Source organism: Triplophysa dalaica, chromosome 3 (assembly GCF_015846415.1).
Source record: "Triplophysa dalaica isolate WHDGS20190420 chromosome 3, ASM1584641v1, whole genome shotgun sequence".
In the NCBI taxonomy this organism is placed as follows: Eukaryota; Metazoa; Chordata; class Actinopteri; order Cypriniformes; family Nemacheilidae; genus Triplophysa; species Triplophysa dalaica.
Genome location: NC_079544.1, coordinates 21,545,702 through 21,569,192, shown reverse-complemented (window position 1 = coordinate 21,569,192; position 23,491 = coordinate 21,545,702). Strand labels below are relative to the sequence as shown.

The window sequence follows — 23,491 nt, the reverse complement described above, 5'->3', positions numbered from 1 at the left end:
ATAAGTTGCGGTTGAAGGGTACGTTCCAGTTGCATTAACATTTCTGAGAAACTGTCGTGTAAATCTGGAAGTTACTTGATCGTCCTATAAAAAAATGTTAACATATGTGTTAAACTGAAAATAATATATTTTATTTATATCTAAAATTATCTTTAATTATACATACAATTACCTGATGGTGTCTCAAATGGTCCAACATCCTGGATAGAATACGACAGTGTTCCTCCATTAACCTATGACAATGCTCCATGCTGTTATAATTTCTGGAGAGCATACTTTCATCATATATTGTCACACAAGTGTTTAGTTCTGTAAAATATCTTTGAACATCGTTGCACTGACAACTAGTGCACTGTAAAAAGAAAAGAAAAATAATTATAAAACGCGTGTTAAACATATTTAGAATTACAGGATACCTCCGTTGACCAATACCGTAGAAGTTAGAATCGTTCAATATGTGCAAGCTCTATAATAAAACGTAATTTTTTTTCGCGTGAATTCGCTCTCTCTCGCGCACACTCAATCCCTCTCGCGCACACGCACTCCTTCTCGCGCGCGTTTACTCACTCTCTCTGCATTCGCTTTACTTTTGTCAACTTCCGCCTCTCATACTTTCCTGCCTAGTTCCTGCCTTTCCTGCCCCAACTCTGATAAAACACCTGAAGAGGCTAATCAGCGTCTTCAGGAACAGACGGTTAACTTAATGTTGGGCTCTGCAGATTGTTTGGCTGACACGTTAAAGTACCGCGAGATCGACCCAAAATACTTCTTTATTTTAAAAGGTTACAAATCATAAATTGAGCATTAAATCATCTGTGAATGCCCAATTGCAATAGGTGAGACTGAAAATGTAATCCAAGTAATATTGTAAAAATTAAATATACAAGTAATTTATACCTCAGTTCACCTAAAGCCATGGCATGGTAGTCTCTCGTGATGTCATCCAATCTTACTACTGAAGCTTGATTGCTTTCATGTAAACTGTCATAATTTGCACGTCTGCATTTTCTTGTCTGTATTAGGCCATAGGGAACTTAAAATAACATTTACACAACATTGTTCATCCAAATACATCCAATATTTTTCTTTCCGACTGTTAAAACCAAATAAAATCAAGATACAGAAACAAAACAAAACAACTCCTAAAAAAAGACTAACAACAATTTATTTCTCTGAGTCCGGCAGACCTTTCACCACTGCTAGAAGATGCACACCCAATGGGTACAGTCTCTGATTTTACACTTTATCAACCTCAAGTCCTCGCACGGCCAGCAAACCCCCACCTACAGCACCAGTGGCAGAGACCATGTGCCTGGCAAGGCCTAATCCTAATGTGGCATTCGTGACAAGTCATCTTAATAGGTACCACCAGACCAGACTTCACCAGTCTGGGTGTGACCCGTCAGCCATCTTGATAGGAATCTTTAGACCGAGCTACCCCATTCTGTTTGTGACCAATACCCTTTTTAATCTGGTCTGTGGCAGGGTCTGCGGTGTGTATCAATTAGTTCCCTGATTTGGGGCAATTATGTCCATGCCGTTAAAAGATGTACTAGCCACACACACCAATAGCCAGAAACAGAGAACTTGATATCATTTAATAATAATTCTTCACTTCACAGTCAATGGACTGAATGATTGAAACTCCCAAAAGTAAGACATGCTTTTATTCTTATTTCTCCTCAAATAGCTTAGACCCGTAGGCGTGTTGCATTCTCCTTGCAAAAAATGAAATTGAAACTAATTTATAAACAAAGATGAAATTCATTTTTTTTAGGTGAATGCAACATGCGTCCTCATTTTAATATCATTTATGTATTTCAAATACAAATATGCCTTTAACAGGGACACAGCAGATAAAAAGGAGTCGTTTTTTTCGAGTTTCCAACTCACACCTCAACCCCAGGTAATGGTTATAGCAAACCAGTAATATTTTAATTTGCCATTATAGCCGGCAGGTCTCTGTGCCAGCCACATTGCACTCCCAAGACTCCAAGCTACAGATATTCTCAAGGTTAGTATAGACATGATATGCATGTTAAGCTCAGTTAAAGAAATGGTTGTAGTTTTGCATAAGAAATCAGGAGAATTATCAGGAGAATCATGTTTTTCAAAAACATTGTATGTGATACATCTGTTTGCTTACTACATTGTTCATACATTTTTCAGAAAAGCAAGACACATTTCCAATGTTTTTTTGATAAAATATTTGATTTTCCTTATTCGGGACTGTGGCATTACAGACTCTCCACTTTATCCTTGAACTGCTGGTAGATTAATAGAAAAGTAAAAAAAGATTAAATTTGAATAAAAAAAAATAACTTGTTATATGTTGTTCAGGTGTCAACGCAGTGCAAAATAGGAGGAAGAAACCTCAAGGACAGTGGAAGAAGGATGCTGGATAGGTAAAGCCTAGTTCTGCATACTTATTTTTTCATGTGGTCCCAATGAAGAGAAAAAAATAAAAATGAATGAATGTGTAAAATGTCTTCGTTCATAATTTTGTTAACCACTTTTTTTAAAAACTTTTTCAGGGTTTTAATGAATTCCCTTATGTCCAAATTTAATATGAAGGGGGGTGGTCCACTTCAGAAGGAGGCATTTGAGAAGACTGCAGTAGTCATAAGAGGTTTCTGTGTGTGTGTGTAACAATACATATATCAGTATACAAAATGTTAACAAAAATAAGGTATATTTAGGTTTTTCATCTAGGTAAATATCCTTAAAGGCCATATCCTTAAAAAACATTGTGTGATGCAACCATGCTTCATCTTAAAATTAATACATTTTTAAAGCTGCTTTTAAATACAATTAGAGAGCATTTCAACCAAGCACCAGGGAGAGCAGGGGGGGAATAAAAGTAAACCCAAAAAATAAATACCTAGAAAATATGAAAACCTTAACAGAAAACAAATGAAAAAATATTTTAAACAACTTCTTAAATTTATTTTTATATTATTTATTGCATTTTAAGTTGTATTTATAAATGCTTTGTTTTGTAATTTTCTGCATTGTATTTTCTTTATTACTCTTTTATAATTGATTAATTTGTCTGACTTGTGAAATTTCTCTTCTACATAATAAAAACTTTGATGACTGGTCTATACTTGGGCTATGGATAGACGTCTATTAGATTTTCACTGACAGCCCACATTTTGCCTAGTTTTAGCCTAGACACATATTCACCGTCTATTAGACGTATACATGTAGTCGTTTAATAGCCGTCTAATTGACGACTAGTCTATTCTTGCTCTATGGTTAGACGTCTATTAGACTTTCACTGATAGCCCATATTTAGAGCTGTTTCAGTCAAGAAGTGAGGGCTATGTTTAGATGTCTATTAGACGTCTTTTAGATGCAAAATTGCTTGCTGAGTGCTATTGAATCGTTCTAGACCAATTGAACAAAGTTTAGATAAAAAATAAAATGAATGGCATATAACTAAACGAATCAAATGAAGGAGAGCAGGCGTCCCCCTGAAGGGCGGGGGCCCCCAGACTGGAGCCAAGTCAAGCCCAATGGTAAGTCCGGCCTTGATGTTAGGGATGGTAGTCGCTATTATTATTTAGCAATTTCTGTGGCATATAATGTGTATATTCTATACTGTTAATCACAGTTTAGACAGTTTCATTGTTGAGCCCCTACGTAACACAAACCCAGGATATAGAGGTTGAGTGAATGTGGTGTGGACTCTGTGGATGAGGATCATTGTGTCAGAGACGCTGTAGAAGGACAGAATTCCTGCACTGTGATCCACATACACTCCTATTCTAGATGAGCTGAATGGTACGGTGACATCTGTCTTTACACCGTAGTGCCAGAATGAGTAAGAGGAGGGAGAGCACTCCAAACACCAGGTCTGATCATTGAGTCTAAATGCAGAGTCATATTTTTTTCCTTTCCTGTTTAAACTCTTATATGATACTGATATGCTCACACCATCATCTCCACTCCACTCGACCTCCCAGTAACAACATCCACACACACTCTCTCTACACAACACCTGGGTCCAAAAATCAAATCTCTCTGGATGATCAGGATACTGTTGCTTTGTGTCAGTGTATGTAGCCACTCTGTTCCTCTCAGACAGACAGATGTTTTCATTTACTGTGTTTAGATCCAGTGAAAACAGACGGAAATCTAAGAAAGATCAAATGCATGATATTTTAATTTCAGCCAACTTCTATAGACGGTTTCAGTAGCAACAACATGAATAAACGTTATGTGGTCCAAACTTAACTTCTGGTAGACCTCTGCAATGAATCAATAACTGTAAATTAGTTGTAATTGAATTTAATACAATTAATAAACAATAAAATATTAATATAAATTAATATGAACATTATTTAAATATAATTATTTATGTGAATATAAACTAAATATAAATGTATATTATAGTTTTTTTGCATACTGAGGTTTCAGACATACTAATCATGACACAAACTGATTTGCCTTCTATATATTTAATATGAACATTGTGATTTCAGATCAAGCCCATGTCTCATGTCAGATGATGTGTCTTACATTGTATGAGCTCTGCCCTAGTCGTGGGTACATTGGTAGGAATGATTTCAATGTATGAAACTAAAGAAATAAAATGACACAGTTAGTGTGATTCTCATGCAAAACAGACTTATTTTACTATGCTCTGCCTTTCTTCTGTTATTTTATAGATGTATATGAGTAAATGAAAGACTTTCACGTTCTTCACCTTTCCAAGATATTTTTCCAATCTCCTCTTTACAGACATTCTCTGACCTTTCTTTCCAATTAATGACAGATTTTCCCACGTCGTCAAAAGAGAGAGAACTGATAATGATGTTGTCTATAGATCCAGATGATGCAGAGAGAGACTGAAAACTCTACATAAAATAGAAAAAAACGACATCGAATATTTTCTTCCCCGGTAAATACATCCTAAAAAATATATATTCTGTATGTTGGGTGCTTCACATTCTTTGTATAGCCTTATTTCCTCATCTTGTGGCCTAGCTTTCCTTAATAGGTTGCGAAGAAAGATTGCAAGGATGAGACAAGAGCTGCTTCTTTATTCTCAAACTGAGAATGAGGGAAATCTCTAAGATAAATTTAATAAGATTGATTTAAATGTTGCAGCAGTTCATTTACTTTTTTGCCTTTTTAATGCCAAAAGATAAAAATACAGTAAAGGGTTTTTAAAACAAATCTCTTGTGTCTATTAGTGACAAAACATGTCAAAGGAAATATGGGTTCCTGCCACATAATGTACAGAAAACGCAGAGTCTAGAAAGTTTAAGCTGGGTGTGGCTGACATACTGTGTCTGTCCGACAAAACTTTCTATCTATACTCATACCATCTAACCTCAAACTTAAAAGTCAAAATGTACATGTTTAATTATATGTTGTGCTGTACAGAGTTGTATTACCTGAAGGAAACTGATGTGATGTTCTGTGTGTGAAAGCTGCTCCATCTCATCATTTCTCCTCCTCAGATCTTCAATCTCCTGCTCCAGTTCCTTCAAGAGTCCTTCAGCTTGACTCACTGCAGTCTTTTCCTGATCTCTGATCAGCTTTATCACCTCAGAGCGTCTTCTCTCAACGGAGCGAATCAGTTCAGTAAAGATCCTCTCAGTGTCCTCCACTGCTGTCTGTGCAGAGCGCTGTTACCATAAAAACACACACACGCATGCACACACACACACACACACACACCCATGCACACACGCACGCATGAATGCACACACACACACACACACACACGCACGCACGAACACACATGCACAGATGCACATTAACACACAAAAAAAACTCCACACACACAGAATCAGACTGAATCTGAGTGTGAAACAGCAGTATTTATGTTTCTCTATTACTCAAAACTCACCTTGTGTGTCTTCACAGCCTCTCTGAGATCCTGAAGCTCCTTCTCTTTCTCCTCGATTCTCTGCTGGTGTTTTCTCTGATTGTCCTCCAATAGTTTCTGTTGAACAGATAAATAACAAATAGCGTTCGATGTTGGTGTTGTTGATATCACATCAATATTCTAGATAAGTCCTATTCAATTTAATTTTCTTATTACGTTCTCATATTCTCTATTTCATTTCATTTGTTCACCTGTTTCTCTGTTCTCTCTGCTGCAGCTGATACAGTGTCGTGATTTTTATGCTCATCCATCGTACACAGATAACAAATACATGTCTGGTCAGTACGACAGAAAATCTCGAGCAATCTGTCATGTTGAGAGCAGATCATCTCCTGAAGTCTTCCAGTGGCTTCAGTTACTTTGTGTCTCTTTCCTGATTGAAGTTCTTCATGTCGCTCAAAGTGAGTTTGACAGTAAGAGTTCAGACACACCAGACATGACTTGACAGCTTTGTGTTTTCTCCCAGTACAGACGTCACACTCCACATCTTCAGGTCCAGCATAACTGGGAGCAGCTCCATCAGTGTGAAGTTTTGTTTTCTTCAGTTTCTCCACCATCTCAGCAAGAATCACATTCTTTCCTAAAGCAGGTCTTGGAGTGAAGGTCTGTCTGCACTGAGGGCAGCTATAAACTCTCTTCTGATCCTCCTGATTCCAGCAGTCTGTAATACAGCTCATACAAAAACTGTGTCCACAGTTAATAGTCACTGGATCCTTCAGTAGATCCAGACAGATTGAACAGCTGAACTGATCCTGAAACACTGAAATACTGGCTTCTGCCATTTTTACTTCATGTACACAGACAGACAACAGGTTGATATTATGAATCTGTGGCTTCCCTGAACTGAAAAACTGAAACTGTTTCCTGGTTCTATATTTAGGAGACGTGTGCAAACGAGGCAGGGGCGTAGCTACATACACCTCTGTTGTGCGAAGCGGTTTTGTTTTATGATGCGTGTTGGAGTTTATGGAGTGCTGCGCAGATCATTTAGCGTATGCACTGAAAGTAACGCGACAACATTAAGCTCGCGTTAATATGACGTCGCAAATAGTCAAAGCGCTCTAAACTGAACACCTGCAAATCTTTTCGTGACAGTGTACTGTCTGTGTACCGTTGAAGTTCATCGCAAGCAGAAGGATCAGGTCAGTAAAATCAATCTTGTTTAACTGGATTTCATTCATTAATTACATTTTCGCATTTAACTTGGGGTACTCCAAATTTATTTTCTATGAAAAATGCTAACTCACTGCAAATGATAGCTAGCAAATTATTTTAAAATATTGTTAGCACATTAACATTTTACATACATTTACACTATATGTATGTTTTTTTGTGTTTTTGTTGTTCATAGACTTTGTGTGAAGTGTAGAGAGCATGAAAAGAAAAGCAGAGGAAGATAGAAAGATACATTCCCTTTTTGCAAAAAGTAATAGTACCAGCAAACTAAAATAACAAAGAGACAATGCAAAAGAATGAAAGGGAGGAAAGAAACAGGTGAAATGCCTACTCATGAAGAGAAAGACAGAGAGTCAGAAATGGAACAGGCAGAGAGCTCTACAAGGACAATGGAGATCAGACCAGAACCAGAGATGACCGAAAACACTCCTGTAGTCAGTCATTGCCCACCAGGAATGTCTTTGTAGGAGTAAGAGTAACAGCAAACATTAAAATGATCCAACAAGCACTTTGCATCATTAGCTTTTAAATTGACAACTAGTTAAGAATACATATACAGTTGAAAGAAAAAGTATGTGAACCCTTTGGGCTTACTTGGATTTCTTCATAAATTGGTCATAAAATGTGTTCTGATCTTCATCTAAGTCACAACAATAGAGAAACACAGTCTGCTTAAACTAATACCGCACAAACATTATACGTTTTCATGTTTTTATTGAACACAACATGTAAACATTCATAGTGCAGGGTGGAAAAAGTATGTGAACCTTTGGGATTAATAACTGGTTGACCCTCCTTTGGCAGCAATAACCTCAACAAAACGTTTCCTATAGTTGCAGATCAGACCTGCACAACGGTCAGGAGATATTTTGGACCATTCCTCTTTACAAAGGTGTTTCAGTTCAGCAATATTCTTGGGATGTCTGGTGTGAATCGCTCTCTTGAGGTCATGCCACAGCATCTCAATCGGGTTGAGGTCAGGACTCTGACTGGGCCACTCCAGAAGGCGTATTTTCTTCTGTTGAAGCCATTCTGTTGTTGATTTACTTCTATGCTTTGGGTCGTTGTCCTGTTGCATCTTCCATCCTCTGTTAAGCTTCAGTGGGTGGACAGATGGTCTTAAGTTTTCCTGCAAAATGTCTTGATAAACTTTGCAATTCATTTTTCCATCGATGACAGTAATCCGTTCAAATCCGGCAATCCGGCAGCAAAGCAGCCCCAAACCATGATGCCCCCTCCACCATATTTCACAGATGGGATGAGGTTTTGATGTTGGTGTGCTGTGCCTTTTGTTCTCCACATATAGCGTTGTGTGTTCTTTCCAAACAACTCAATTTTGGTTTCATCTGTCCACAGAATGTTTTCCCAGTAGTGCTGTGGAACATCCAGGTGCTCTTTTGCAAACTTCAAACGTGCTGCAATGTTTTTATTGGACAGCAGTGGCTTCCTCCGTGGTGTCCTCCCATGAAGTCCATTCTTGTTTAATGTTTTCCTTATTGTAGATTTGTCAACAAAAATGTTAGCATGTGCCAGAGATTTCTGTAAGTGTTTAGCTGACACTCTAGGATTCTTCTTCACCTCATTGAGCATTCTGCTCTGTGCTCTTGCAGTCATCTTTACAGGACGACCACGCCTAGGGAGTGTAGCAACAGTGCTGAACTTTCTCCATTTGTAGACAATCTGTCTTACCGTGGACACATGGACATCAAGGCTTTTAGATATACTTTTGTAGCCCTTTCCAGCTTTATGTAAGTCAACAATTCTTGATCGTAGGTCTTCTGAGAGCTCTTTTTTGCGAGGCATGGTTCACATCAGACAACGCTTCTTCAGAACAGCAAACTCAAAACTGGTGTGTGTTTTTTATTGGACAGGCCAGCTTTAATCAATACATCCAATCTCATCACATTGATTGGACCCCAGGTTGGCTGACTCCTGGCTCCAATTAGCTCTTGGAGAAGTCATTAGCCTAGGGTTTCACATACTTTTTCCACCCTGCACGATGAATGTTTACATGTTGTGTTCAATAAAAACATGAAAACGTATAATGTTTGTGCGGTATTAGTTTAAGCAGACTGTGTTTCTCTATTGTTGTGACTTAGATGAAGGTCAGAACACATTTTATGACCAATTTATGAAGAAATCCAAGTAAGCCCAAAGGGTTCACATACTTTTTCTTTCAACTGTAGGTGGTATACCCAGTACCCTTGACTACCATCTAGAAAAAAAACAAGACATTTTTACTGTAGCATTTTGGAGTTATTGACCCATGAAATTGGCATATCTTACATAACTCTTCAATGTGCCGTTGCACCTATGGGACATTCTGAGGTGCAATATCTTGACTTTCTTTGAGGGTGCGTTGAAAGTTCCACATAGGTCTTATACCCAGTATCCTTGTCTACCATCTAGCCAAAAAGCAGACATTTTTACTGTAGCATTTTTAAGTTATGGACTCATGAACTTGGCATATCTCACAGTACTCTTCAATGGGCCGTTGCATCTATGGGACATTTCAGGTGCAACATCTCGAAAACCTTTTAAGGTGCGTTTAAAGTTTCACATAGGTTTTATGCAGTATCTTTGACTACCATCTACAATTTCAAATTGCATTATTGTACATGATAATCAAATGCTTCTGAAATGCAACATAATATGACAAAAAATTTATAATTATTTTGCTGTTTTGAATAATAAACTTTATACTTAAATATACTTAAAATCAAAGTCCAAGTTACGTGCATCGTGAGATATGGTGACCTGCTGTAGGACTGTCACTGTTCTCATCCCAGCTAAATGCTCTTCAGGATAAGACATAGAAGGCATTAGATGTCTAAACAGTGAATATGGAGAACCATAAGGCTATTTGTGAAAAACAGGGGAAGGTAGCAGATTTTTTAGCCCGTTACCGTGCATCGTGAGATATGGTGAGCTGGTGTAGGACTATAAGGCTACTCAGTACATTATAAACAAATCATTTTATAATAATATGTTCTTATGTGCATTTTATAGCCTATAATGCATGTACGTATAACACAAAGCTCATTTATGTTCATGTTTCTTAAACGGACAATGTTTAGAATTGTCCTGATTGCTGTTCTATTATTAGGGTAAAAGTGAACACATACACGCACGTACGCACGCACACACACACACACACCTATAAGTGTTTACTCACTTTTTTAAAAATATATATATACATAGCTACACACACACATACACCTACATATTGGCTGTAAAACAATTACCATGGCAATCACAAAAACTCCAAACGCAATTCCATACGCGGGCTTCAGAAAAGCCCGCTCATAGTAACGTGCACGAGAACAAAGCGCGTTATTGCGCACGATTACAAAGCGAATTCTCGCCCGAATTAACGCTCTTTGCGTAGAGGGTTGTCGTCAGTTACAACAGCGCCTACTGCGGTCACAAAAATATCACGGGTAACAGAACATTTTGTAACATCGGCAAACCGCTGCTCCATAATCAAAATTGCACAATTGTGCGGAAAACCTTGTGCGATGCCTTCTTTTGCTTTAATCTGATTATAATTATTATTAATAATTATAACAAATATCAATTTGTAAATACTAGTGAATCTCATGATTGGCCATTTTTTATTTCGTTGGGGAGATAAAAGGATGGGATCGGGGATTTTCGGCAATTTTACATCATTTCTTTTTTATTTTCCTATGCCGTCTGATAGCGGTTGGACCCGGGAACGGTATAGTCCATTATGGTGCGTGACGTCAAGCTGAACAAGCAGATGTCAGTCTGAGTAATGTACGAATCAGCATTCATAAGGTGCTTTGCATTGACTATTTATGGGTAAAAATTGGCGTGTACAGGGCCGGATATGAGGCTGATTCACGCACGCACAATAGCAGGTGATCTGTGATACGCTATTTTTGGCTTTCTTTTAACTACAATTCTAACTAAGAAATCACAATATCAAATAATTTTATTCTAGGTCTCAGGGGAATATATGAATTAAAAGCGAAGACATCAATTTTGGCTGACTGTATATTTGAAATATACATTTTTATAGGAACTTTATGTACATCGGGCTTCCTTTAAGCGCCCAAAATTAATCTCTTTAATTTTGCAATATAACCATTACACCATGCAAACAGCCAGAAACCTCGGAGTACTCTTGGATCACCAGCTGTCCTTCCTTTGCAATGTGCCGATTTGCATACATTAGATGGGGACCTCTGGTCATTTGTAATAATTGCAGAGATTGTCTGAAATTATTGTCTGTGATGAACACCAAGGTCCTGTGATAATATTAGTCTTGTGCGAATCGGCAGCTCTATGATTTGGCCGGCTCATATATACATTTTCAAGGTTTTTCTCAACCGTTTGCGAATAAGGGAGGCTGTTTTGAAGTGTTTTGATATTAATTTGGTTGCTGGGTCATTTCCATACATTGCCAAAACTGTTGTTTTGACCTGGAGTCTCCCCTTTATTTATTTATCATGGAAAGGCTTGTAACATTGTCAGCATTTGAGACCCGTGATCGCGAACCGGACAGAAGATCACTGTGATCACTGGTCTTTAATGCTGACAGGTACGGCCATATATCATTAAACACCATACAATAATAGGCTATTCAAACTATAGGCAAAGCCATTCCATCATATCCGGGAAATAAGTCCGTCAATTTGAGTAAAATCGTAGGCTGCAGCTTATCCTGTGCGAATGCGCCACATGAAATACAGATGTGGTGAGGTAATTTATAAATCACACGAGGTCCCCAGATAACACTAACACCATTCAAATAAGCCTTATAATGCGTTCACACAAAACTATCACTGGCTCTGCACCTGCACACTACCACCCCCTTCCTACCAGAGCAGGGTCTGTGGGGAGCAAGGTTGGCATTTCTCCCTAGATCTTCCTTTGGCCCCTCCAAAAATGTCAAACTGACCATTAAATATTAAATACTTAAATAATAATCTTTAATCCTTTAAATAATAATTTCATCAGAGAAAAATGAGAAATGTTGACAGCTAAATAAAGGTTGACAGCTTTTTTTAAACTAAAAAAACATCTACAGTAATATATCTCTAGCGTCTAAATACCTAAATGTAATGCAAATGTAAAATATAATGATACTGACACCTAGTGAACATTCAGTGTGTGGACAAGAAGTTTTTGTGCACATGTTTCTCAAACACAGAAGCAGGAAACGTTTGAACCTGAAAAGAGAAACCGAAACCTTGATTTTTATAACCGCCAGTTTGTGCAGTCGTTGAAATGGCAGAAGCCAGTATTTCAGTGTTTCGGGATCAGTTCAGCTGTTCAATCTGTCAGGATCTACTGAAGGATCCAGTGACTATTAACTGTGGACACAGTTACTGTATGAGCTGTATTACAGACTGCTGGAATCAGGAGGATCAGAAGAGAGTTTATAGCTGCCCTCAGTGCAAACAGACCTTCACTCCAAGACCTGCTTTAGGAAAGAATGTGATTCTTGCTGAGATGGTGGAGAAACTGAAGAAAACAAAACTTCACACTGATGGAGCTGCTCCCAGTTATGCTGGACCTGAAGATGTGGAGTGTGACGTCTGTACTGGGAGAAAACGCAAAGCTGTCAAGTCATGTCTGGTGTGTCTGAACTCTTACTGTCAAACTCACTTTGAGCGACATGAAGAATTTCATCCAGGAAAGAGACACAAAGTAACTGAAGCCACTCGAAAGCTTCAGGAGATGATCTGCTCTCAACATAACAGACTTCTAGAGGTTTTCTGTCGTACTGACCAAAAATGTATTTGTTATCTGTGTACGATGGATGAGCATAAAAATCACGACAATGTATCAGCTGCAGAAGAGAAACAGGTATAAACAAATGAAATTCAAAATATACGAATATCTGAGAATGTGATGAGAAAATTAATAAAGTATATTACATGGGTAACACTTTACATTAAGGTGAACAGCAATTATAACACAGTTAAACACAGTTATAACTGTATGAATAAAAAGAGGGATTCTAACGAAATATCAGCCAAATAGTAATCCATTTTTTACTCAAATGGTATAAATGCTTAATAAATGTATTTACTCATTATTTATTTGACTCGAAAGCATGTGCATTATTATCTTGATGTTGTCTGCAATATAGGCTTTCAGTCTGGACACTGTAGGGTTTTGTGTTGTTTTCTTCCACCTGCTCACTATTTGGCAGGTATTTCGTTAGAATCCTGATAGAATACAGTTATAAATGCATTATAATGCATTTGTAAATTACGTATTAATCATTAATGAACACATTCATAAATGCTTCATATAGGGTACCTTAATGTAACGTGTTGCCAGAATTATCAGTTATTTATCTGTTCAACAGAGACTATTGGAGGAAAATCAGAGAAAACTCCAGCAGAGGATCAAGGAGAAAGAGAAGAAGCTTCAGGATCTCAGAGAGGCTGTGAAGACACATAAGGTGAGTTTTGAGTAATAGAGAAACATAAATACTCCCGCTGTTTCACACTCAGATTCAGTCTGATTCTAATGGTGTGTGTGTGTGTGTGTGTGTGTTTGTGTGTTTGTGGTAACAGAACTCTGCACAGACATTAGTGGAGGACACTGAGAGGATCTATACAGAACTGATCCGCTCCATTAAGAGAAGATACTCTGAGGCAAAAAAGTTGATCAAAGATCGGGAAAAGACTGCGGTGAGTCGAGCTGAAGGACTCTTTAAGGAACTGCAGCAGGAGATTGAAGATCTGAGGAGGAGACATGATGAGATGGAGCAGCTTTCACACACAGAAGATCACATCAGTTTCCTTCAGGTAACACAACGTTGGACACCATAAAATTACAATAACCTAGATAGTAAAGTTGAGGAAAACTTTATGTTGGGTTGAGAAAGCCTGACCAGAAAGTTTGTAGGAGATTTAGACCAGAAGGTTTTAAGTTTGAAGTAAGTCAGTTTTAGCCTGAATGATATTTGGATGATTTTGCATTTGATTTGACACAAATTCTAGCTGATTTTACATCCTTCATGGTGATCCACTGTTTGGTTCCCAGATTATAATGACCCCAACCCCTTGTCTCTATGACACTGTGCTGCGAATATATCCCATCATGGCCTTTTCTAATGGCAGCCTATGTGCATTTCCTTCACCATTAAATGTCTATGGGGAAAATTCTGGTAGGCCTAGCTCACACACCCCAGGGGTACAACTTACAACCCAATGTGAGGTATTTTCTTACGCACCCTGGCAGCCTCAGGTTTCTATGTGGTTCTAGGGCAGTCAAAGTTTGTTACAATGTAACAATATGGGATTTCTGATGGTTTTGAACTAGTAAAAAAAACGGAATCCGGATCAGTTAAAAAATAAATAGTAACTCAATTCAGTCTTAAGATTTGTGCAAAGTTTGGTGGCTGTGGCATGAAAGCTCTAGGAGGAGTTACAGTCAGAAAATTTAAGCTCGGAAGAAGAAGTTGTTGAAACATCAGTATGTTTGCTTTCTCAACTAGTCAATATAATAAGACATCTTGTATTGAATTCAAAATGAGGGAAATGCGTAATTCGGTTTGTGTCACACTGTAAAATACAGCCATATCTTTAAAAAAATATATTTTAGGTATTTAGGAGTGAACAACAGCTGCTTCTCAGTCCTGAAATTGTTGCTTCCTCACTCTTTAACCAAAAAATAAAAACAATTCTGTAATGCTGATTAGTTCATCTTCAACATTACAATACGTACAACAAACCTCAGTGGAAGATGCACTGTAAATTGAAAATGTTCTTGAATTGCATAGGACGGTTTAAAAATGTTGATTGTTAATGTTTGCATCAAAAAGACCCAATAAAAACACTGACTTGATTTCTAAAGGACTCATAAAACGCTAAAATAAACAAACACACATCGGATTATAGTCTTGTGTATGTTTGTGGTGAAAGAAATACTGGTTGATGTGGTATGAAACTTAAATCGCATATGCTTTCTTATATTCTTTTCATGTAGCGTTTTCAGTCTCTCTCTGAATCTTCTGGATCTACAAACAACATCTCTGTCAGTTCTCTCCTGTCATTTGATGATGTGAGAAAATCTGTCACTCAGTTGAATATTATGGTGGAGGATTTTGGTAAAGAAGATTTTGGAAAGATATCTGACAAAGGTAAAAAAAGGGGACTTCTTTGGGGACTTCAACATCCGCCTAGGTTGCATAGGGTGCTTCTGACTTCCACACCCTCACCGCCTCATTCGACCTCACGCGCCTCGCCATAGCCTATACTCACAAATCAGGAAACCAGCTTGATCTCATCTGCATCCGAAACTGCACCACAGATAACCTTCAAGTAACAGCTCTTCACATCTCAGACCACTTCTTCATCACTTTCAACATGCTCCTTCCTACATGCACTACATCAACACCACCCATATATTTTAGACGGAACATTCGCTCTCTCTCCCCTAGCACCCTATCTGCTAAAGTCACATCCTCTCTTAACTCCAACTTTGCTTCTCTAGATGCTGACACTGCCACTCAACTCAGCTCAACTTTATTTATATAGAGCTTTTTACAATTTTCATTGTTACAAAGCAGCTGTACATGAGACACATTGACTACAAGTAAAACAACTAAAGTCATACACCTGTAAAAACAAGAAAAAGGTGAACACAAAAGACAGACATACAAATCCTCTACACACACAATATGCATACATACTTACACACACGCAAACACACTTGCACACACGCACAGTGAAAGCAAATATTTGAGATAAAGCAGAGAGAACCACAGGTCAAATATTAAATGGACTATAAATTCCTATATTAATTATGTAAAACTTCTGATTTCTAAAGCAGCCCCCCGGGGCCAGGCAAATAGTGCAAAACAGTATGCAAACGGTGCCGAGGAACTCAAAACAAAAAAAAACTCAGGAGAGCCCAGGTCCAACAAGGGGATTCCAGTTCCCCTCTGGCAAAAGCTGCTGCCTCTGCACAAGCTCAACAGTGCTTGCACAATAAGGCTGAATAAAGAATAAATAAACTTACTAATAAGGTAAATTATAGATTTAAGATTATCATTAATAATTGAATAACTTTTGAAATTTTGTAGTGAAATTGTGTTCAGTCGCCGCATCCTTTATCCAGCTCTATCATCTCAGCTCTTGTCAGGTCACCGCTTCCCATTCTCAGCTCCGCCATCAGGTCTGGGTATGAACAGCATCCTGCGGTAACCTTGGAACAAATTGTGTAAGACAATAGAAGTTCACTCAAATACTGCGGCGCTAGACCATGTAGGGCTTTATAGGGAATAAGCAAGATCGTAAAGTTAATGCGATGCTTTATAGGTAACCAGTGCAAGGTTGACAGAACCGGGGTTATATGCTCATACCTTTTTGTATGTGTAAGAACTCGAGCTGCCGCGTTTTGAACCAGTTGGAGTTTCTGTTATAAGCCTGCAGGGCAACCACCTAGAAGTGCATTACAGTAATCTAGTCTTGATGTCATGAATGCATGAATTAATTTCTCTGCATCTGACAGTGACAGCATATGACGTAGTTTAGATATTTTCTTAAGATGGAAAAATGCAATTTTACAGGTTTTGACAGAGTACTATCGAATACAACGCCAAGATTCTTAGCTGACGATGAGGATTTTATGGAGCATCCGTCAATAGCTAAGCAGTATTCTTGGTTGTTACGTATGGCGGTTTTCGGTCCAGTAAGTAACACTTCTGTTTTGTCCGAGTTCAGAAGTAAAAAATAGTTACTCATCCAGTTTTTTAAATCGACTATGCATTCCATTATTCGATGGAGCTACTGTGTTTCATGAGGCTTCGAGGAAATCTAAAGTTGAGTATCATCAATATAACAGTGAAAGCTAATTCCGGTTAAGGGTGCTGTAGTTAGTTTGTTCAGCGGGTTTCACTTCTGGTTGCATCGTTATTATTTTTTCTCTTATATCTTGGATTTTACTAGTTAAGTAGTTCATAAATTCATCATTATTATGCAGATAATCCAAATCTGAAGTCGCTGACGACTTACTTTTTGTCAATTTAGCCATGCACTGTGTTAAATAAAAACCTAGGATTGTGATGGTTTTCTTCTATTAGTAATGAAAAGTTGGTGGATCTAGACGTTTTTATGGAATCAAATGTTTTGTCCTTAGTATTAGGTGTTGATACGTGAAGTAAGATGACTTCGAAATAATTGGATTTAAAATTAGACTTCTGAGAGATGCTAAAAGAATTATTGTAAAGTGCAGCGACACCTCCCCCTCTACCTTTTAGACGAGGCTCGTGTTTATAGTAATAATATTGGGGAACGGATTCATTTAGAGCAATATAATCATCTGGCTTTAGCCATGTTTTTGTCAAACAGAGCATGTCTATTTTATAATCAGTTATATTGTTAACAAAAAGTGCTTTATTTGAGAGAGATCTAATATTAAGCAATCCAAGTCGTAACAGTTGATTATCTGTATTTTGTTCATGTTTGAATTGTTTAACGTTTATGAAATTACTTTCAAGAGGATTACGCATTATCTTACGTTTGCTAATCCGGGGGACATACACAGTCTCTATTTTAAGATGTTTGGGGGAAGGGATTATTACATGTTGTATATTTTGTGTATTCTGCAACGCGAGACGGAATCTCTTCTGTGAATCCTTTAACGTCAAATGAGAAAATAATAATAATAAAAATCACTGACCCTTTCTCTCAACAGGTAGTGGTCTAGCTTTTGTTTTGATCTGTATTGGCACCTACGGTATTATTGGTTCTGTATGACATATGGCTTATTGCTCATTAAACTCTTTGTAAGTCGCTTTGGATAAAAACGTTTGCTAAATGACTAAATGTAAATGTAAATATCATTACACTTGTGCACTTGTTAGGCAATAATTGGTGCATTCGGTCAAAGATGTTTGTGCCCAAATGGCTAGAGCCAGACTAAAACTCAAAGGTTGCAGGTTCAATTCCCTGGCTGGCAGGTTTCCAAGGCTTTATTAGGTGATCACCTATGGCATACTGGTCACATAATTAAATTTGTATTATAACTTTAAGTCCATTTACATAAAAAATACATCAAAAGACTTTTCATACTGACTGTATTCGTTAAAAATGTCTTTCTGATCATCAGCCTCCTCCTGCTATCTAGTATGGAAAGGCTTTTCTCCAAATTACAATTAGCCTTTCAGCATAGGCCATTTCCACCTCTTTTAAGATTTTAGAAAGCCATCGCCTTTTAGCTTTCAAAGTCCAGCCAAAAAATTTAAATGGATATATTACATGACATATTGAACATGTATCTGTGGGCCTTACGTTTTTTAGTATATCCCTCTGTCACAGACCTTTATCCTCTAACGCAACTGAACGATGAATTTCAGGGAGGAATAAATTACGTCATGCTTTCAGTTCTGCCCTCCGATGCTTTTTACGCTCACACTACATGTGTACCATGGCTGGGCCTAACCGCACCGTGCTCAGGCCCACCTTTTCCAAGCGAGCCAGGGACTGCTAAACGAACCAATGCCAGGACGCGAGACGGAGCAATCACACTTGTCAAATGAGCGGGCTTTGGGGTCAAACGTGCTTGGGCACAAGGTGGAAAAAGTGTACAGTGACTAAGCTTTTACATAAGTCACTTATATATAAGTCACTAACTATGTCCTTTTATTCTCTTAGTTCCACACATTGAAAATATTCCCACCAATGAAGCCATGACCAGGACGGAGCTCCTACAATGTAAGACACATCATCTCAAAAACATTAAGTTAATACAGTATAACATGTTATCTTGACACAGGTTTTTTTTTAAAAATTGAAAACAAAACCTTAACAGGCTTTGATGTGCAGTTTTGGATTTAAATAATCTCCGCCATAAAAAAACAAGACTCAATATTTAGTTACTGTATGTCAAAGGAAGAGCAGGGGTGTATTTACATATACACAGTAAAAGCTTTAAATTGGCATATAATAGACATGTGATTCATCAAATAAAGTACCATGTTAACGTTGGTACCCCTTAATATTATTAATTTGATCTTCCTCAGATTTCCAGCTGTTCTCTTTGGATCCGAATACAGTAAATGAGAAAATCTGTCTGTCTGAGGAGAATAGTGTGGCTATTGACACTGACAGAGTCCAGCAGTATCCTGATCATCCAGACAGATTTAATCATTATCATGAGGTGTTGTGTAGAGAGAGTGTGTGTGGACGCTGTTACTGGGAGGTCGAGTGGAGTGGTAGGGTGAGAATATCACTGTCATATAAGAGCATCAACCGAAAAGGAGAAAAACGTGACTGTGTATTTGGATGTAATGATGAGTCCTGGAGTTTATTGTGCTCTTCCACCAAATGTTCATTCTGGCACAATTATAAACAGACTGAACTCCCAGTAGTGTCCAGTTCTTGTAGAATAGGTGTGTATGTGGATCACAGTGCAGGAATTATGTCCTTCTACAGCGTCTCTGACACAATGACCCTCATCCTCAGAGTCCACACCACATTCACTCAACCTCTCTATCCTGGATTTCTGATACATAGGGGCTCAAAAATAAAGCTGTGTCATTTATGAATGTAAAAGATACATCCTAGATGCTGTGTTAAAATACACAAGTCTTATCTATAGTTTAATAGATCATTCTTATTCTATTAAAAATGTAGATTTTTGTCACACATTAGATTTTTTCATAAAGAATATTGTCTGAAATGTTTTGCATAACTATCTGTTATTTACACATCTTTTAGTTCTTGAGTTAGTTGATGTTTGAAGTCCTGTTACTATGATTCATGTTTAATAAATGTATTATTTTTTATTTAGTAAAGTTAAATTACACCATTTACAAAATCTCATTTGTAACCATGTTTTGTAATATTGAAAAGCAGTGATGTTAATAAACCCTTCTCTTCATCTAATATGATGTAATATAATGAGGTAGTCTCTGGATAGCGGTAGGAACTGTACTTTATAGGGGATTGACTTGCAAAAAACCTGATGTGGAGACCAATGATGAGCTTATAATAAGTGACATACACAGTGTGCTCACATGCCATTTTAACATTAAGAAATTCTGTGTATTCTAAATAAGTATTTTTCTCTGGGAGAAATCATGGCCTTATACCGAGCGTGCGTGTTTAAAAAACAACAACAACAACAACACCCACAGTAGCCCTCTATATCTCAACAGATATTATTTAGGAATTATGAAAACCATGCACTTCTTCTATTATTGCCTCACTTTGATAAATCTTTTTATTGTTGGTTTGGGTTACAGTAACTAAATGCCTAAACGTAATCTAAATGTAATGATGTAATGATACTGACACCTAGTGCACATTCATTTTGTGGACAAGTGTTTTGCACACATTTCTCAAACATAGGATCGGGAAACATTTGAATCTGAAAAGATTAACCGAAACCTTGAGCTTTATAACCGTCACTGTCTTTGGAGATGGTGGAGAAACTGAAGAAAACAAAACTTCAGACTGATCGAGCTGCTCCCAGTTATGCTGGACCTGAAGATGTGGAGTGTGACGTCTGTACTGGGAGAAAACACAAAGCTGTCAAGTCATGTCTTGTGTAAAGAGACACAAATTAACTGAAGCCACTGGAAGACTTCAGGAGATGATCTGCTCGCAGCATTTCAGACTGCTCAAGGTTTTCTGTCGTACTGACCAGAAATGTATTTGTTATCTGTGTACGATTGATGAGCATAAAAATCACGACACTGTTTCAGCTGCAGCAGAGAGAACAGAGAAACAGGTGAACAAATACATTTTGAAATGTACAGAATACCAAGAATAAAGTCCAACAACATGTTTCTTGGTAAGACTGTCATTTATGTTATTTAATGTCACAATCATTGAGGATACTAAAGCTAAATGTTTTAAGAGGTTTCTTTAAATTATTAATTGAATTTAATTAATAAATCAGGTTATAAAAATATTTAAGAAAGATACCGATTAACTGGTAACCAGTTGAACTCCAACCAGCTGAACTCCATATTATTTACTTTACTATGGATTTAGACTTTCCAGTCTCTTTCTGGATCTTCTGGATCTACAGACAACATTACTGTCACTTCTCTTCTCTTGTTTGACTATGTGGGGAAATCTGTCTCCATACTAAAAGAAAAGGTGGAGGATTTCTGTTAAGAAGAGATTGAAAAGATTTCTGACAAAGGTAAAGAACATTAATGACTTGGACTTTTCTCTCAGAAATTAGTCCTACAGTACAAACCCGATTCCAAAAAAGTTGGGACACTGTACCAATTGTGAATAAAAACAGAATGCAATGATGTGGAAGTTTCAAATTTCAATATTTTATTCAGAATACAACATAGATGACATATCAAATGTTTAAACTGAGAAAATGTATAATTTTAGGGGAAAAATAAGTTGATTTTAAATTTCATGGCATCATCACATCTCAAAAAAGTGAGGACAAGGCCACTTTTACCACTGTGTGGCATCCCCTCTTCTTTTTATAACAGTCTGCAAATATCTGGGGACTGAGGAGACAAGTTGCTCAAGTTTAGGAATAGGAATGTTGTCCCATTCTTGTCTAATACAGGCTACTAGTTGCTCAACTGTCTTATGTCTTCTTTGTCACATCTTCTCCTTTATGATGCGCCAAATGTTTTCTATGGGTGAAAGATCTGGACTGCAGGCTGGCCATTTAAGTACCCGGATCCTTCTTCTACGCAGCCATGATGTTGTAATTGATGTGGTCTGGCATTGTCATGTTGGAAAATACAATGTCTTCCCTAGAAGATATGACGTCTGGATGGGAGCATATGTTGTTCTAGAACTTGGATATACCTTACAGCATTGATGGTGCCTTTCCAGATGTGTAAGCTGCCCATGCCACACGCACTCATGCAACCCCATACCATCAGAGATGCAGGCTTCTGAACTGAGTGCTGATAACAACTTGGGTTGTATTTGTCCTCTTTAGTCCGGAGATGTGGCGTCCCAGTTTTCCAAAAAAACTTTCAAATTTTGATTTGTCTGACCACAGAACATTTTTTCACTTTGCCAGAGTCCATTTTAAATGAGCCTTGGCCCAGAGGAAATGCCTTTGCTTCTGGATCATATATATATATATATATATACAGTCCCTGACAAAAGTCTTGTTGCTTGTGTACATATTGACCTGAAGTGCCGCTCAAATATATTTATAATCAAGATTTTTTACAAGAAATGGCTCATTTTAATCCCAACATCTTTTGTAATAATTTTCATGGCAAAACGAAACTGTCAAAAAGTATTGTAATATTCATAGCTTGGTTAAGGCCATTGAGTCAATTTTTGCAACCATAAGTGTTGTCGCCTTGTCATATGAGCTTCACCTGTAACTAATAATGGATCAATTAGGTCTCAGGTGTGTATAAATTAGTGGTGGGCCGTTAACGGCGTTAACGCGCTGCGTTAACGCGAGACTCTTATCGCGCGATAAAAAAAAAATGTCACCGTTAATCTATTCTCAAAGTTGGGTTTGGAGTTGGGTCTATACTACGCAAGCTATGGTGACTTTCACCTTGATATTTTAGCGCGGATGTATACCTAGCTTACTTGCACTGTAGGGGGCGAGAACGAGATTTTTCAACTCGCGGGATTCGCGTGATTCGCGTGATTCGCGCCACCTCGTCATCTCATAACCAGGACTTCATTCGCGTCAGTCGCGCCGCCTCATCATCTCATAACCGGGCTTCATTCGCGTCATTCGCGCCGCCTCATCATCTCATAACCAGGGCTTCATTCGCGTCATTCGCGCCGCCTCATCATCTCATAACCAGGGCTTCATTCGCGTCATTCGCGCCGCCTCATCATCTCATAACCAGGACTTCATTCGCGCGATTCGCGCAGCAAGTAGGTCTATCGCGTCTTTGCATTGACTTAACATGTAAATCACTCGCGCTTGACGCGCCATTCGCGTTTGGTCTGAACACAACACAACATAACGTTACTGTGAAATGACCACATCAAACGTGACGTGCTAACATGGATGCATCTATGAAGCCGCCGGGTTTGCTTCAGGGAAAATGTATTTTTAAGAAGCTTCCCAATAGAAACCTCTACAAGACTGAGGTTGTTTGCACCTTGTGCAATGTGGAATTGGTTTACTGTACGGAATTGCTTTACATATAGTTGGTTTAAAAAAAAAAAAACTTTCTCTCAACAGGTAGTGGTCTAGCTATAGTTGAAACCAGTAACTTTGTATTGGAACCTAATGTATTATGGCTCCTGTATGAACTATCGCTTGTTGCTCCCTAACTCTTTGTAAGTCGCTTTGGATAAAAGCTTCTGCTAAATGACTAAATGTAAATGCACTGTAGGAGTTCTTCCAGTCTCAAGTACCACCTAAACGCAAAGCATCCCTTAGCTATTGCGGAAGTAACACAAGTACATCTTATTGAACATAATTTAATTTTCATCACCAATTATCATA

The 23,491-nt window shown here is 37.9% G+C and overlaps 2 protein-coding genes across 3 annotated transcripts; one reads left to right on the top strand and one right to left on the bottom strand.

The window, feature by feature from the left end:
• Positions 1–1,650: 1,650 nt before the first annotated feature.
• LOC130417725 (E3 ubiquitin/ISG15 ligase TRIM25-like) lies at positions 1,651–6,728 on the bottom strand. The gene is made up of 6 exons (XM_056743447.1): positions 6,094–6,728; positions 5,864–5,959; positions 5,406–5,639; positions 4,712–4,862; positions 4,525–4,584; positions 1,651–4,140 (listed from the first exon to the last, which is right to left on the bottom strand). Exons 1-6 carry the CDS (start codon positions 6,682–6,684, stop codon positions 3,611–3,613), a joined length of 1,662 nt encoding a protein of 553 aa, XP_056599425.1. The 5' UTR covers positions 6,685–6,728; the 3' UTR covers positions 1,651–3,610.
• A 5,509-nt stretch (positions 6,729–12,237) lies between these two features.
• On the top strand, positions 12,238–19,807 carry LOC130417727 (E3 ubiquitin/ISG15 ligase TRIM25-like). 2 transcript variants are annotated; one of them, XM_056743449.1, is made up of 6 exons: positions 12,238–12,916; positions 13,425–13,520; positions 13,636–13,869; positions 15,053–15,206; positions 18,724–18,783; positions 19,092–19,807. In XM_056743449.1, the coding sequence occupies exons 1-6, from the start codon at positions 12,335–12,337 to the stop codon at positions 19,613–19,615; spliced, it is 1,650 nt and encodes a 549-aa protein (XP_056599427.1). In that variant the 5' UTR covers positions 12,238–12,334; the 3' UTR covers positions 19,616–19,807. The 2 variants fall into 2 exon arrangements, with proteins under 2 accessions (XP_056599427.1, XP_056599429.1); XM_056743451.1 differs by having other exon boundaries at positions 15,053–15,127; positions 19,092–19,225.
• The last annotated feature ends 3,684 nt before the right edge of the window (positions 19,808–23,491 follow it).

What these genes read in the sequence shown, in the direction of transcription:
- LOC130417725 (XM_056743447.1), bottom strand. Translation starts at nt 6,684, where the DNA reads ATGGCAGAAGCCAGTATTTCAGTGTTTCAGGATCAGTTCAGCTGTTCA. An exon ending in CAGAGAGAACAGAGAAACAG is followed by an intron (nt 5,960 to 6,093) that starts GTGAACAAATGA and finishes TCTGTTCAACAG; the next exon opens with AAACTATTGGAGGACAATCA. An exon ending in ATCACATCAGTTTCCTTCAG is followed by an intron (nt 4,863 to 5,405) that starts GTAATACAACTC and finishes TATTTTATGTAG; the next exon opens with AGTTTTCAGTCTCTCTCTGC.
- LOC130417727 (XM_056743449.1), top strand. Translation starts at nt 12,335, where the DNA reads ATGGCAGAAGCCAGTATTTCAGTGTTTCGGGATCAGTTCAGCTGTTCA. An exon ending in AGGCTGTGAAGACACATAAG is followed by an intron (nt 13,521 to 13,635) that starts GTGAGTTTTGAG and finishes TTGTGGTAACAG; the next exon opens with AACTCTGCACAGACATTAGT. An exon ending in CAGGACGGAGCTCCTACAAT is followed by an intron (nt 18,784 to 19,091) that starts GTAAGACACATC and finishes GATCTTCCTCAG; the next exon opens with ATTTCCAGCTGTTCTCTTTG.